The 15,899-nt window shown below is 39.4% G+C and overlaps 1 protein-coding gene across 3 annotated transcripts in view; it reads left to right on the top strand.

The window, feature by feature from the left end:
- LOC126481346 (SPARC-related modular calcium-binding protein 2) overlaps positions 1 to 2,528 on the top strand; it is an 831,237-nt gene extending 828,709 nt beyond the window's left edge. For all 3 annotated transcript variants that reach the window (XM_050105041.1, XM_050105040.1, XM_050105039.1), the window contains one exon: positions 2,406 to 2,528. In XM_050105041.1, the coding sequence (XP_049960998.1) occupies positions 2,406 to 2,482 (77 nt within the window). In that variant the 3' untranslated portion in view covers positions 2,483 to 2,528. The remainder of the gene's footprint in view (positions 1 to 2,405) is intronic.
- Positions 2,529 to 15,899: the final 13,371 nt, after the last annotated feature.

Here is a 15,899-nt window from a genome sequence, read left to right as displayed (position 1 = left end):
GGTTAGATTTGATCAGATTAGATTTACTCTCATTCCAATTGCTCTGTTTTGAGGTGGTCCTCCAGGATGTAGAACATGTCAGAAAAACAACAATACTTGACAAATATTTACAACTAAAACAAATAAGCTAATGTACCATTCCACAGGTCCCAAGTGGAATGATCATCAGTTTTCAATGAACACTATATGAAAGTCATTTTACAAATACTAATGCACTGAATTTAAAATAGTTTATTTATTTATAAGGTAATAAATGTGTAATACAACTACTATAATACTTATTTACAGTGAACACATTACTGCACTGAAATGGTGCTGAAGTTTAATCAGTTGGTTTTACTGAGAAATTCATGAATGGAGTAGGAGTTGGCCACCAATAAATCCTTTAGGCTTCTCTTAAACTGAATTTCATTGGTTGTTAAGCTTTTTATGGCTGCTGGCAAGTTATTGAAAATGTGTGTTCCTGAATAATGCGCACCTTTTTGTACAAGACTAAGTGACTTTAAATCCTTGTGGAGATTATTCTTATTTCTAGTACTGATTCCATAAATTGAGCTGTTGGTTTGAAAAAGTGATATATTTTTGATGACAAATTTCATTAAGGCATAAATATATTGGGTAGCAGTAGTTAGTATCCCTAGTTCCCTAAACAGGCTTCTGCAGGATGTTCTTGAGTTCACGCCACATATAACTCTTACTGCACATTTTTGTGCCCGGAAAACTTTAGCTTGGCTTGATGAATTACCCCAAAAAATAATCCCAGGTGACATTATGGAATGAAAGTAAGCATAGTATGCCAGTTTTTTCATTTTATATCCCCTATGTCTGACACAATTCACATTGCAAATAGACATTTGTTAAGACACTTCAGCAGTTCTGTGGTGTGCTGCTCCCAGTTGAATTTATTATCAAGCTGTAATCCCAAGAATTTAACACCGTCCACTTCTTCTATCTGCTTGTCATCGTATGTTAGGCATATACTTGTGGGACACCCCTTACAAGTTCTGAACAGCATGTAGTGTCTTTTTTCAAAGTTTAGTGACAAAGAATTGGCTAGGAACCAGTGATTAATGTCCACAAATATTTTATTAGCTGATCTTTCTAAGACTGCACTTAATTTGATATTTATTGCAATATTTGTATCATCGGCAAACAAAACGAGCTTGGCATCTGGTAAGTTTGAGTCATGCTTGGATAGCACAGCCAGTTGAGCACTTGTCCATGAAAAGCAAAGGTTCCAGGTTCAAGTTCTGGTCTGACATAATGTTTTAATTGGCCAGGAAGTTTTAAACTGATACACAATTTGCTGCGGAGCGAAAAAAATTATTTGGGGAATAACAAAGGTTATACAATGATATGACAAATATGTTGGAACTGATTTTCATTATATAGAGAAATTATATACCTTTAGTATTTTGTCTTCTTCTTCATCTCCTCCTCCTCTTGCCTTTTTATGCTGTTTACCACCTGTAACAGCTCGCATGTTTTCCATTTGCTTTTTAATTATTTATTTTTACTGGTACTCTTTCAGGATACATTCTTTGTAGGTGTTTCTTTATCATCTTATTTTCATCTAACTTTTTTATGTTGTATATATTTAGTCCATTACAGATTCTGTTTGTTCTTTTAGATCCATTGGCACTTCTTAGGAATTTTATCTGTATACTCTGTATATGTATTACTTGTTTTCTAATTCAGTAATATACCTTAGAAAAATTCAGTGTGGTGTTACTCTCTAAAACAGTGTCATAAATAAAGATAATGACAGAGAGAAAAATGGATTATACATGTATTAGAGGTGCCAGAGATCCACATACAACATTTAACACAATGGAAGTTTGAAAGTTTTTGAATGTGTAAAAGAGCTTTACAAATCTTATGCAAGGAAAACAGAGATAGGACTATGTAAACAACATAGTTGAAAATTGTGTTTCATTTATAACTGAAGAATGGGTGTTGACAATTCCAAGAAAAATACAGTTGCAATATTTTGCAGACTGAAATGTTTGCTTTATTTACTCCAGCTGTACACAGTGAGTCACACCACACCCCCATTGTAAGCTGTTACTGTGTTCTCATGACCTACCATTAGCATGGCTGTGAAATCAATTAGTTGACTGCAAGGTGTTTTTTCCATGCCTGCTGCAGTAAAAGGAAGCAAAAGCCAAATCTGTCCATTATTTGCACTGTTACCTTTAAATGATTACTTTGTTATTGATGTTTGTAGCAGGATTATGATTATCTTCATTTTGTTCCATAGATTCTATCATTAATAAGACACTAAAGCTACACATTGTTACACTAAAGCTGAATGAGAGTGCAAATTTAACAACCGAAACGTGTAATTCATTATTTTCCACTTCTACTCTCCATTTGCGTTTACACAATTTTTCTTATTTTTTCAGCAAGGACTTCGCAGACATCAAGTTTCAGAAGAGTAAAAGGAGAAAACCCTTTACAGATGTTACTTAAGCAAGAATAATGACCATTAGTGAGAAAAAGGAAATTGCTAATATTGTGTTTAAAATAGAGCAGAGAGATGCTCATAAATATGAAAAGACTAAGAAGTGCGCAGGAAACACTCAAAAATTGCTGCAACAGTTTGGTGCTCTGACTGTGCAACAAAGACTTGGAGCTCTCTTGCCGTATTCCATGATATTTTTTTTTTTTTTATAATGTGTGTACATAAGACTGTTTAATGTGAAGATTTGAAGAGTGGATGAAAGAAACTCAGGATGCCTGTTTTTTAGCAGTGTATTAAAGTGAGATGTTGATTATTTATTTTCTATGCATTCAGTCTAATATAGACGTATACTTATGAAATATGAACAATGCTGTGTTTCTTTGTTTAACAGCAATTATTTATAATAGCTAAATTTCTTTCTTCGTTGTGTACATTAGCTCATCAGATTCTGACATACACTTTCAACATTTGTAAGTGTAATGAAGTATGTATTACATCTGGTGTCTTTAAGTATAATTATGTCCACTCTGTGAAAGATTAGATCTCATTTCTGTATTTTTTTCTCCTATTTCCTTCAGATTCACAATGAACCACACAAATATGATCAGCTTTAATATTTTAAGATGTAAATGTGATGTAATATGCAAAAGTTTTAACATATTGTGACAGTTTAAGATGGTGATTATGAAGTCATTCATGTAAAAGTGACAAAAACATTATCTGTCCCTACATTTTTAGATGTAAATAAATAAAAACTTTTTGATATTTTTAAACAGTACAGATTATAACAAGAATTATTTACTCTGTAATCATGATTCCTTCAATATCCAGAAATCATAAATTTCATAAAAAGGACAGAAAACAGTTTGACTTGACTGGTGTTAACTTCCCCAACCTATAACTCTCTCCTACATGAGGAAGGAACCAAGAATTCTGGAAGACAGGATACTGTCATCACTTTCATATGTTCTGTCATCAGTAATGAAATGTGCAGCCTGAATTACCTTCAGGGTAGCACTTCTGTCTCAAGGTTCATTGTTAATGCTGTAGGTATTCAATAGACATGAAAAATGTGATCAGTATGCTTATTTTATTCTGCACTTCAATTATTTATTTGCATTAGTTGCAGTGGAATTCTTAGATTCTTAGCCCTTCAGTCCTCTCTCTCTCTCTCTCTCTCTCTCTCTCTCTCTCTCTCTCTCTCTTTCCCCCTCCCCACCCCCCCCCCCCCCCCCCCCCCCCCCCCCCCACCTGCCCCCGCCCCCCCCCCCCCCCCCCCCCCCCCCCCCCCTCTTTCCCATGTATGTCATTACTTTGCAAAGAACTGTGAGGCACATGGCAGAGGCACCGTAGTAACTATTCTAATCTTATTCTCACGATCCCCATGTGAGGGGATTGTACTATAATCCTATAGTCACAATTTCAAGCTGGTTCTTGGAAACTTTGTTAACGGACTTCCCTGGAATACTTTACATCTGTCTTTAAGAGTCTTCCAGTTCAGTTCCTTCAATATCTCTGTGACACTCTCCCATGGATTAAACAAACCTGTGACCATTTGTGATGTCCCTTTTCTGTATATGTTCAAAATCCCTTGTTAGTACTATTTGGTACAGGTTTCACATACTTGACCAGTATTCTAGAATTGATTGCTGGAGTGATTTGTAAGCAATCTCCTTTATAGACTGACTGCACTTCTCCAGTATTCTACCAATAAAATGAAGCCTATAACCTGCTTTACCCATGACTGAGCCTATGTGATCATTCCATTTCATATCTGTACAGTGTGTTACACCCATGTATTTATGAGTTGGCCGATTCAAACAGTGACTCAATGATGTTACAATCGTAGGTAACTATGTTTTTCATTTTGTGAAGTGCTGAAGTGCCAATTTTACGTTTCTGAACACTTAAAGTAGGTTGCCAATCTTTGAGTCACTGTGAAATCTTATCAAGATCTGACTCAATATTTTTGCAACTTCTTTCAGATAGTACCTCATTATAGAGCTCTGCATCACCTGCAAACAGTCTCAGGTTACAATTGATATTCTCCTCTAGGTCATTAATATACCGGGTGATCAAAAAGTCAGTATAAATCTGAAAACTGAATAAATCGCAGAATAATGTAGATAGAGAGGTACAAATTGACACGTGCTTGGAATGACATGGGGTTTTATTAGAACCAAAAAAATACAAAAGTTCAAAAAATGTTCGATAGATGGCGCTTCATCTGATCAGAATAGCAATAATTAGCATAACAAAGTAAGACAAAGCAATGATGATGATCTTTACAGGAAATGCTCAATATCTCCACCATCATTCCTCAACAATAGCTGTAGTCGAGGAATAATGTTGTGAACAGCACCGTAAAGCATGTCCGGAGTTAGGGTGAGGCACTGGCGTCGGATGTTGTCTTTCAGCATCCCTAGAGATGTCGGTCGATCATGATACACTTGCGTCTTCAGGTAACCCCAAAGCCAATAATCGCACAGACTGAAGTCTGGGGACCTGGGAGGCCAAGCATGACGAAAGTGGCGGCTGAGCACATGATCATCACCAAACGACGCGCGCAAGAGATCTATCATGCTTCTAGCAATATGGGGTGGAATGCCATCCTGCATAAACATCGTACGTTCCAGCAGGTGTTTATCAGCCAGGCTGGGGATGATGTGATTCTGTAACATGTGGCGTACCTCTCACCCGTCACGGTAGCGGTTACAAAACCAGAATCACGTATTTCCTCGAAGAAAAAAGGCCCGATAACGGTAGATGAGGTAAATCCAACCCATAACATGACTTTCTCGTTGTGCAATCGAGTTTCCACGACAGTTCTAGGATTTTCAGTAGCCCAAATTCTGCAGTTGTGGGCGTTGACAGACCCTCGGAGCGTGAAATGAGCTTCGTCGCTCCACAACGCATTACTCAACCAATCGTAGTCATCTGCCATCTTTTGAAACACCCACACCACAAGTGCCCTCCACTTCACTAAATCGCCAGGTAACAGTTCATGATGCTGATGGATTTTGTACAGATAGCATCGGAGGGTACGCCTCAGTGCCAACCAAACAGTAGTGTATGGAATGCCGGTGCGAAGTGCGACTGCACGAGTGCCAACTTCCCTGTGCATAGACTAACCCGCTACAGTCTCCATTTCTTCCTGAACTGTCTCAGCAGCATTACGCCTTGTGCTCGGTCGGCCACTATGGGGTCTATCATCTAAACAACCCGAGGCTTCGAACTTCGAAATCATTCTCACCACAGCTGCATTTGTCAACAGACCTTTACCTGTTCGAATCCCCTTCCTCTGGCGATAGGATCTTAACGCTGACCTAGCACATTCCCCATTCTGATAACACAGCTTCACTAAAAGCACCTTTTCAGGTAACGTCAACATGCTGCGACTGCTGGCGCATCTAATTCTCTCTCTCATTACAGCTCCTTTTATACAGGATTGTCATGTGCAGTCACTGATGTTTTGCTGTCCAGTGCCATCTGTCGGACATATTTATTTATTTATTATTATTATTTTTTCTTATAGTAAAACCCCATGTCATACGCACTGTGTCAATTTTTACATCTCTCTCTACATTATTCCGTGGTTTATTAAGTTTTCAAAATTATACTGACTTTTTGATCACCCAGTACATCATGAACAGCAAGGGTCCGAAGAGCTTCCCCTGGGGTACAACTGAAGTTACATTTACATCTGACGGTTGCTCTCCATCCAAGACAACATGTTGTCCCTACCAAAAAGTCCTCATCAGGTCACGGATTTCACTTGATACCCCATATGATCGTACTTTTGACAATAAGTATAGGTGTGATACTAAGTCAAATGCTTTTTATAAATCAAGAAATACAGCCTATAACTGACTGCCTTGATCCAAGGCTTTCAGTACGTCATGTGCAACAAGTGCAAGTTGGGTTTCATATGACTGGTGTTTTCAGAATCCATGCTGGTTGGCACTTGATAGTGTATGCACATGTGTCCTGAAAGCATTCACAGTGCAATGCAATTTCCTTAATCACCACTGTGCTTGTTTACAGTAAAATCACTGTATGTTTCCAATAACAGGCACAGGAGGCCAAGTGCTACAATATTGAGGTTGAGTAATACAGATCATGGAAGAAAAGCATTGTATCATAGAATCATAAACAATGACATCATAATGGTGTTTAGAGAGAAATTGTGAAAAGAACTCTGGGGAACAAGTCATTAAGCAGATGGTACAGATGGAAATTTCTTCCTTAAACATATTTCTACAGTACTTTGAGTCTTCGTTTTCCTCTAAAACTAACAAGAATAAAATTGAGCAGAAGAACAAGGGTAAGAATGGAAAACTTATGGGATTAAAGTATCTTGTGCTAGGGAGAAAGAGCTTTATCTAATGTGGACAACAAGTTGTAAGCAACAGCTGAAACTCTACTGTCATCAGTAACGTAAAATCCTCCAAATTTTTTACTAAAAGGAAATGAAGAGAAATGAACTGGCAGATACAGCAGCCAAGAGGCATGTTGTTTGCCATTCCACCTGCAAACTATATCACCTCTGCTGAAGAGACATCATAGATTCACCATGTTTCCTGTAACTTTGCAAGTAGGCTTTCTCAGTATAATTTGCATCTGTCTTCAAGCATCTCTGTGACACTCTCCCATGGGTCAGACAAATACATGACCATCTGCGCTGCCCTTTTCTGTATATGTTCTTTATCAACTGTTGGTCTGGTTTGGTATGCGTCCCTTACATTTGAGCAATATTCTATGATGGCTCACACAAGTGTTTTGTAAGCAATCCCATCTGTAAACTCATTGCATTTCCCTAGTATTCTACCAATGAATTTAAGTCTGGAATCTGATTTATGTGAGCCTATGTGATCATTCCATTTCATATCTCTACAAACTGTTACACCCCAGTATTTCTGTGTGTTGACCATTTCCACTGTAAAAGTTTCCATTGTTAAGTCATGGGAGAGTCCATTTTCTTTGTTTAATGAATCTCCCAATTTCACATTTCTATTCTATTCTGAACATTAAAAGCAAATGCTAGACTTTGCACCACACTGAAATCCTGTCAAGGCCTGACTGAACAGCTGCACAGCTTTTTTCAGATAGTACTTGTAGATAACTGCACCAGCTAAGATAGGCTTGAGGTTACTGTTAATATTGTCTGCAGAGTTGGTAGCATACAACATACTTCCCCAGGAGAACACTTGGAGTTATTTCTACACCAGTCAATGATTCTTCATCCAAGAGAAAAGCATTACTGAGCACAGCTTTTTGTTCAAGGGATCTACAGCACATTATGGTTAAAAGAGGGGGTAGTTCAGCTGCAAAATTTGTGTAAAATCTGTTATGTGGCTCTAATCTAGTGAGAATGTTCTTAGTACCAGACAGATATTATAGCTCATACACAAAATGAAACACAGACTACAAAATTCCTTACTATACAATGGATAATAAAATGGAGCCAACACATTGTTAAAGTAATCAAGAAGCACATTTAAGTGAGTTTTGCCCTTAGAAAAGCTCTTTGTGTTGACATAAAGATGGAGTGTTAGCTCATTTTGCATATCTTCTTACTTCCTTGTGTACTGTGGGGTTATCTCATTGGGCAATGCACCTAAAGTAAGTAAAACGTTTATTCAGCAGAAGTGAGCAGTAAGAATATTGTGTACAGCAGATAACATTACATCTTGCAGAAGTCTAATGACCTTCGAATTCTTACTCATTTCCCAGTACATTTACTACTTAAGGTTTTTTGCTGCTAATAATACAGCTGAACTTTGAGACAACTTGTGGCTGGACTGAAAATTTATTGGTAAGGATGGCACAATGTTATCTTGGATAAAGTGCCATCAACTGATATGCCCCAGGGAAATGTGCTGGGATCCTCATTTCTCATGTTGTCTATTAGACCAATGCTTCTATTCAGTGACAGAATTCTTAAATCATGAGAGTACAACAGACTTGAAGCAGGAATATGCAAAAACTACTACTACTGCTGCTAAAGCAAGATCAAATATAATGAATTTATCCTCTCAACCTATTTGCACTGGCAATGCTGAAATTGTGTGAAACAATGGAGTACTGTCTGGAATCATTACCTAGCACCAAATCTGACTGGCCTGCCCCAGATATCATTTCCTATGCACAAAATTGACAGTTATATCCAGTACAGAATACATTTCCAGTGCCAGAATTCCTTAAAGGAGGGCCCAATTAAATGTGTATCGAAATTAGTTATGTAGTAGCTTTCAGTAAGAATTAGCTTAGTGACTGATTGTGCACTCATACATTAGGCAGATAAGGAAGTCATTTGGGTTGGCCTTTCAAAACTGCAACATTTCCACTGATGCCTCATTTTGATAGGCTTTTTGAATGGGAATGATCATTCACAGAATCCAGTAGGCAGTGCACTATGTCATGCTCAACATGGTGTAGAAGTTACTGAAATCCGATCCATGATTGATTTTCATTTTTTCCCCTATTGCCTTGATAGTGATATGCCAGTCTTTGACCACAAGGGCTGCCACTTCTTTCGTAATATCCAATTCTTCACAAAGAAATGGTCTGCCACTTCATTTGTCATTCAGTTTTGTTTAATGACACAGTGTGTCTGCACCATTTAAAAACTGTCACACTCTGACATAAGAGCCATGGGATACCTCCTAAAATCATAGCGGACCACCTTTTGCCTGGCATAGTGCAACAACTCGACAGGGCATGGACTCAATAAGTCGTTGGACTCTTCTGCATAAATACTGAAACATGCTGCCTCTATAGCCATTCATAATAGTGAAAATGTTGCTGGTGCAGAATTTCGTACACAAAATGACCTCTCGATTATGTGCCACAAATGTTTGATGGAAATGAGGTTGGGTGATATGGGTGGCCAACTTATTCATTCGAATACTCCAGAAGCTCTTCAAACCAGTCACTAAATACTGTGGGCTGGTGCTATGGTGCACTGTCATCCAAAAAATTCCATGATTGTTTGGGCATATGAAGTCCATGAATGGCTGCAAGTGGTCTCCAAGTAACTGATCATGACCATTTCCAGTCAATGATCAGTTCAGTTGGACAAGAGGATCCAGTCCAATCTGTGTATACACAACCCACACCTTTAACACTTTCGCTGCGGCTGACGCTTATAAGTGTCACAACAAGCCATGAGCCAGTGCGGCTGATGCTTAAAAGCGTCCGCGCTCACTATCGGATTACTCAGTCTAGATGCAGTGTCTAAGCTAGCATCAAAGCGTGTAAACTTTTGTTTTATGTGGTCAATTATTGAACGTATATTATTTGTAATGGTGGCTAATGAACATTTGAATGACGCCTGTGTGACCCCTATAGGTGTCAGACAGCAAACAGACTTCAAAACATGACCACAATACACTCGAAGCTTATTTGAAGTAATGCATCTAAGGTGTCATAATTAAGTCAGTATAGAACATGATCCTACAGATCTTACAAGGTCTTGACGTCATCCTGTATCTCAGGTGTGCTTAGGAGCGTTCGTTACGAGCGGTACATGCCATTTCAGAGAGTTACCGGCCCGCACTCGCATGTTGCCGGGCCGCACTGGAGAGTTGCGCGCCTGCACCAATGCCGCAGTGAAAGTGTTAAGGAGGCACCACCAGCTTCCACAGTAAATCGTTGGCAATTTTTGTCCATAAGTTCAAGAGGTCTGTGCAACACTCAAACCCTACCATCAACTCTTAACAACTGAAATCGGGGCTCATTTGACCAGGTCATGGTTTTCCATTTGTGTATGGTCCAACTGATATGATCACTAGCCCAGGAGAGGTGCTGCAGGCCATGTTGTGCAATTAACAAAGGCACTTGCATCAATCCTCTGCTGGCATAGCCCATTAACACCCAATTTTACCACATGGTCCTAATGGATATGTCCGTCGTACATCCCACATTGATTTCTGCAATTATTTCACACAGTGCTGTTTGTCTGTTAATGCTCACAACTGAATGCAAACACCACTGTTCTCGGTCATTAAGGGAGACCATCAGCCACAGAATTGTCCATGGTGAGAGGTAATGCCTAAAATCTGGTATTCTTAGCAGCCTCTCGACACTACGGATCTTGGAACAGTGAATTCCATAACAATTTCCAAAATGGAATGCTCCATTCATCTAGCTTCAACTACCATTCCATATTCAAAGTCTCCTAATTCCTGTTGTGTGGCCATAATACTACAAATGACAGCTCTGCCAGTGCACTGCCTTTTTACACCTTATGTACACAATACTACTGCCATCTGCATATGTGCTTATCACTAGCCCAAGACTTTTGTCACCTAAGTGTATAATGGAGCATTGTTGCCATACATGTCCATCAACTTTGCATGTTGCAGTTTTGGTCCCATTCAGATGTGGAAAATGAATTACTGCACAACACTCCACTTCTTCACTGCGCTGTGCAGTTTTGTTTTGGATCCTCGGATAGTTAGCTTTGGTACTGTGGTGTGGGGTTTCAATGTATACCAGGTCTGTAGACATGTACATAGAAACAAACAAAAAAATTAATTGTGCAATATAATTAAAACTTCATGACAAACCATCATGGCTGGTATTGGGAGTGGGGGCAGGGTGGTCTACAGGCAATATGAATTCTGAAGCAGCAATTTATGTTCAGTATTTTGTGCTCATCCATGTGTTCTACCACAGGGTGGACTGGCCAAGGGATTGCTTGTTATTACGGATAAATTGTCTGCATGTGACTAGACTTCATGGGAAAGACTTTTTAGTGTGATGGGGAGGGCAGCTATCAAAATGGAAATACTGTTGGTGTTTGGTGAATTTGATATGGACGGAGAGTATTATGGAGGAGTTGGAAAGGAGGTGCTACTATATAGGATCATGCGAATCATATGGGAGAGAATGCGTTCAGGCTGTAGAGGAATGAGAATAGTGTGCCTTGATTCTAGAGTAAAGGATGGGTTCTCAAGTGGACATTTGGGACAGTTGCATCACTGAATGAAAACCAGCAAAATCTGGTAAAAACTCTTAGGGCATTTATTCATCACAAGGGAATACAGATGGCACACACAGGGAATCTGTCATCCATTCAGAGGTGGCCATTACAGCCAAAGTTGCAAACGGAAGATAGGAGAACAGGGGAGGAACATGTTAGTGGACTGGAAGCCAGCAGCCGAGAGGGTGAGCCATCTCTGCCGTGGCTACCCACAACCGAGACCTCGCATAATAGTTTCCTACCCTTCTATTGGTCAAAGGTTGTAACTCATGCTCTGCCGAGACCTCCATTGGTCAGCACTAACCACAGACGTGAACCATGTTTAGCCCAGCATTAAAATCAAAGTTATAAATTACTGGATAATTTTCAGCAGCCTGTAGTCTTATGCATAGTGTTGCTGATCCTCATTCATGCAGCACCAGGTTTGATTCCTGGCTGGGTCAGGGATTTTCTGCACTCAGAAGTGGGTATATGCATTGTTCTCATCACTGTTTCATCATCATTGATGTCCAAGTTGCTGAAGTGACATCAAATAAGAAAAAAGGCAAGGTGCAAGTAACACTCATACTGAGGATTCCATACAAATATAATTATGTATATAGACAGTTCATCCATGAATGGAGAATCTTGACAGTTTTTGTCTGTTATCAACATTGATACTGATGAGACATTTGTCCCAAGAATTTCAAGATTTTTGAGAATGTCTTAATTTTAAGTTTCAAGTTGGATAAAAAAATGACAAAAGAAATATCTTTTGTGTGACATAATTCCAAATATAAAAATAACAGGGAGCAAAAGGCTATTTACAATTTGTACAGAAACCAGATGGCAGTTATAAGAGTCGAGGGGCATGAAAGGGAAGCAGCGGTTGGTAAGGTAGTGAGACAGGGTTGTAGCCTGTCCCCGATGTTATTCAATCTGTATATTGAGCAAGCAGTAAAGGAAACAAAAGAAAAATTGGGAGTGGGTATAAAAATCCATGGAGAAGAAATAAAAACTTTGAGGTTCGCCAGTTACATTGTAACTCTGTCAGAGACAGCAAAGGACTTGGAAGAGCAGTTGAACGGAATGGACAGTGTCTTGAAAGGAGGATATAAGATGAACATCAACAATAGCAAAACGAGGATAATGGAATGTAGTCGAATTAAATCGGGTGATGCTGAGGGAATTAGATTAGGAAATGAGACACTTAAAGTAGTAAAGGAGCTTTGCTACTTGGGGAGCAAAATAACTGATGATGGTCGAAGTAGAGAAGATATAAAATGTAGACTGGCAATGGCAAGGAAAGCGTTTTTGAAGAAGAGAAATTTGTTAACATGGAGTATAGATTTAAGTGTCAGGATGTCGTTTCTGAAAGTATTTGTATGGAGTGTAGCCATGTATGGAAGTGAAACATGGATGACAAATAGTTTGGACAAGAAGAGAATAAAAGCTATTGAAATGTGGTGCTACAGAAGAATGCTGAAGATTAGATGGGTAGATCACATAACTAATGAGGAGGTATTGAACAGAACTGGGGATAAAAGGAGTTTGTGGCACAACTTGACAAGAAGAAGAGACCAGTTGCTAGGACATCTTCTGAGGCATCAAGGGATCACAAATTTAGCATTGGAGGGCAGTTTGGAAGGTAAAAATCGTAGATGGAGACCAAGAGATGAATACACCAAGCAGATTCAGAAGGATGTAGGTTGCAGTAAGTACTGGGAGATGAAGAAGCTTGCACAGGATAGAGTAGCATGGAGAGCTGCATCAAACCAGTCTCAGGACTGAAGACAACAACAACAACAACAATTCCAAATTTACAATTTTCTGATTTTTTTTTCCTTTACTTGTACTGTGAGACCTTGCTTTGTTCCAAATTTCATGATTCTAGGTCAATACAAAGCATACTACAGCTTTTGATGAGTGAGTTAGCAAGTATCAAAATATGTGACATAAATGGCCTTATCTTTTGGTTCCATTGACATAGAAACTTAACTTTTTTACACCACCAATGGACAACAGACCATAGTATGTGACATAAATACCAACTTGATACATCTGACCAGTGTCTTAACAGGTGGATAGACAGGGAGACAGTCATATAGTAATAGTAGTAATAATAATAGGGATAGTAATAATTAGTAGTAATAATAATAGGGATAGTAATAATAATACAGCAGAGATGCTGAGTCACAGATAGGCACAACAAAAAGACTGTTGTATCATAAGCTTTTGACTAACGAAGGCTGAGGCCAGGAGGGTTACATGAACATAGGATACATTAAAGGGATAGTTCCCACCTGCACAATTCAGAAAATCTGGTGGTGGTGGGAAGGATCCATGCTGTGAAGCAGTCATTGAAATGAAGAGCATTATACTAGGTGGCATGCTCAGCAACAGGGCGGTCCACTTGTTTCTTGGCTACAGTTTGTTGGTGGCAATTCATGCAGACAGACAGCTTGTTGGTTGTCATGCCCACATAGAATGCAGCACAGTGTTTGCAGCTTAGCTTGTAGATCACATGACTGGTTTCACAGGTAGCCCTGCCTTTGATAGGATAGGTGATGTTTGTGACCAGATTGGGGAAGGGGTGATGAGAGGACATATGGAACAGGTCTTGCATTTAGATTTACTACAGAGACATGAGCCATGAGGTAAGGGGTTGGGAGTGGGTCTTGTGTAGGGATGGATGAGTATCTTGCTTAGGTTTGGTGGACCAGTGGAATACCTTTGTGGGAGGGGTGGGAAAGATAATGGGCAGGACATTTCTCATTTTCGGGCATGGCGAGAGGTGAAAACCCTGGCAGAGAATGTAATTCAGTTGCTCCAGTCCTGTGTGCTACTGAGCTACGAGAGGAATACTCCTTTGTGGCCAGATGGTGAGTCTTTGGGAGATGGTGGGTGACTGAAAGATAAGGCACAGGAGATTTGTTTTTGTACAAAGTTGGGAGGATAATTATGATCTGTAAAGGTATATTTCGGGAGAGATCACTTGTCACTGCAGATGTGACAGACACGGGTGGCTAGGCTGTATGGAAGGGACTTCTTGGTATGGTATGTGTAGCAGCTGGTGAAATGGAGTTATTGCTGGTGGTTAGTAGGTTTGATATAGACAGAGGTACTGATGTAGCTATCTTTGAAGTGGAGGTCAACATCTAGGGAGATAGCTTGTTGGGTTGAGTAGGACCAGGTGAAGCGAATGGAGGAGAAGCTACTGAGATTTGGAGGAATGTGGATAGGGCGTCCTCATCCTTGATCCAGTTTGCAAAGATGTCATCAGTGAATCTGAATCAGGTGAGAGGTTTAGGATTCTGGGTGTTTAGGAAGGATTCCCCTAGACGGCTCATGAATAGGTTGGCATAGGATGGTGCCATGCATGTGCCCATACCCGTACCCTGGATTTGTTGGTAGTTAATGCTTTCAAAGGATAAGTAATTGCAGGTGGGTATGTAGTTGGTCATGGCGACTAGAAAGGTGGTGGATTGCTTGGAATCCATCAGATGTTGGAAAAGGAAGCGCTCAAAAGCGGTAAGGCCATGGGCATTAGGTATTTTAGTGTAAAGGGAGGTGCCATCAATAGTGACCAGCAGGTCACCGTGCGGTAAAGGAACAGGAATTGTGGAGATTCGGTGGAGGAAATGGTTGGTATCTTTTATATAGTTGGATAGGTTCCGGATTGTTATATTCCAGCCTGGATTTTCCATTGGTTAACAACAACAACAACAACAACAACAACAACAATAAATTCATGGGATATAATTATGAATTAACAGTTTGATATTTTCTTTACTTGTACCGTTGTACTGTGAACCTTGCTTCTTGCAAGATATCATGACTCTATGCCAACAGGAAGTACTCTAAGATTCTGATGAGTGAGTTTATGAGTTTCAAAATATCTAACTCTTCATCTATACACTGCAAACCACCGTGAGATACATGGCAGAGGGTATGTTCCATTGTACCAGTTATTAGGGTTTCTTCCTGTTCCATTCACATTTGGAGTGCAGGAAAAATAATCATGTGAATGCAACTGCATATGCAGCAATTACTGTAATATTATCCTCAGGACCCATATGTGAGTAATACATAGGGGATTTTACTACATTCCTAGAGTAATCATTTAAAGCTGCTTCTTGAAATTTTGTTAATAGAGTTTCTCAGGATAGTTTACATCTATCTTCAAGAGTTTTCCAATTCAGTTCCTTCAGAATCTCTGTGACACTTTCTCATGGATTAAACAAACCAGCAAAAAGACTGATTTTAATATTAATATTGTCCTCAAGGTCATTAATATAGAATAAAAGCAGCAGGCGTTCCAACACACTTCCCTGGAGCATACCTGAAGTTACTTATACATCTGACGATGACTCTCCAGCCAAGATAACATGCTGTATCCTCCCTACCAAAAAGTCCTCAGACCAGTCACAAATTTCACTTGTTATCCCATATGATCATACTTTTGGCAAT

This window comes from Schistocerca serialis, chromosome 5 (genome assembly GCF_023864345.2).
Source record: "Schistocerca serialis cubense isolate TAMUIC-IGC-003099 chromosome 5, iqSchSeri2.2, whole genome shotgun sequence".
NCBI lineage: Eukaryota > Metazoa > Arthropoda > Insecta > Orthoptera > Acrididae > Schistocerca > Schistocerca serialis.
Note: the sequence above shows the minus strand (reverse complement) of the source record. Positions and strands in the feature narration are given on the sequence as shown.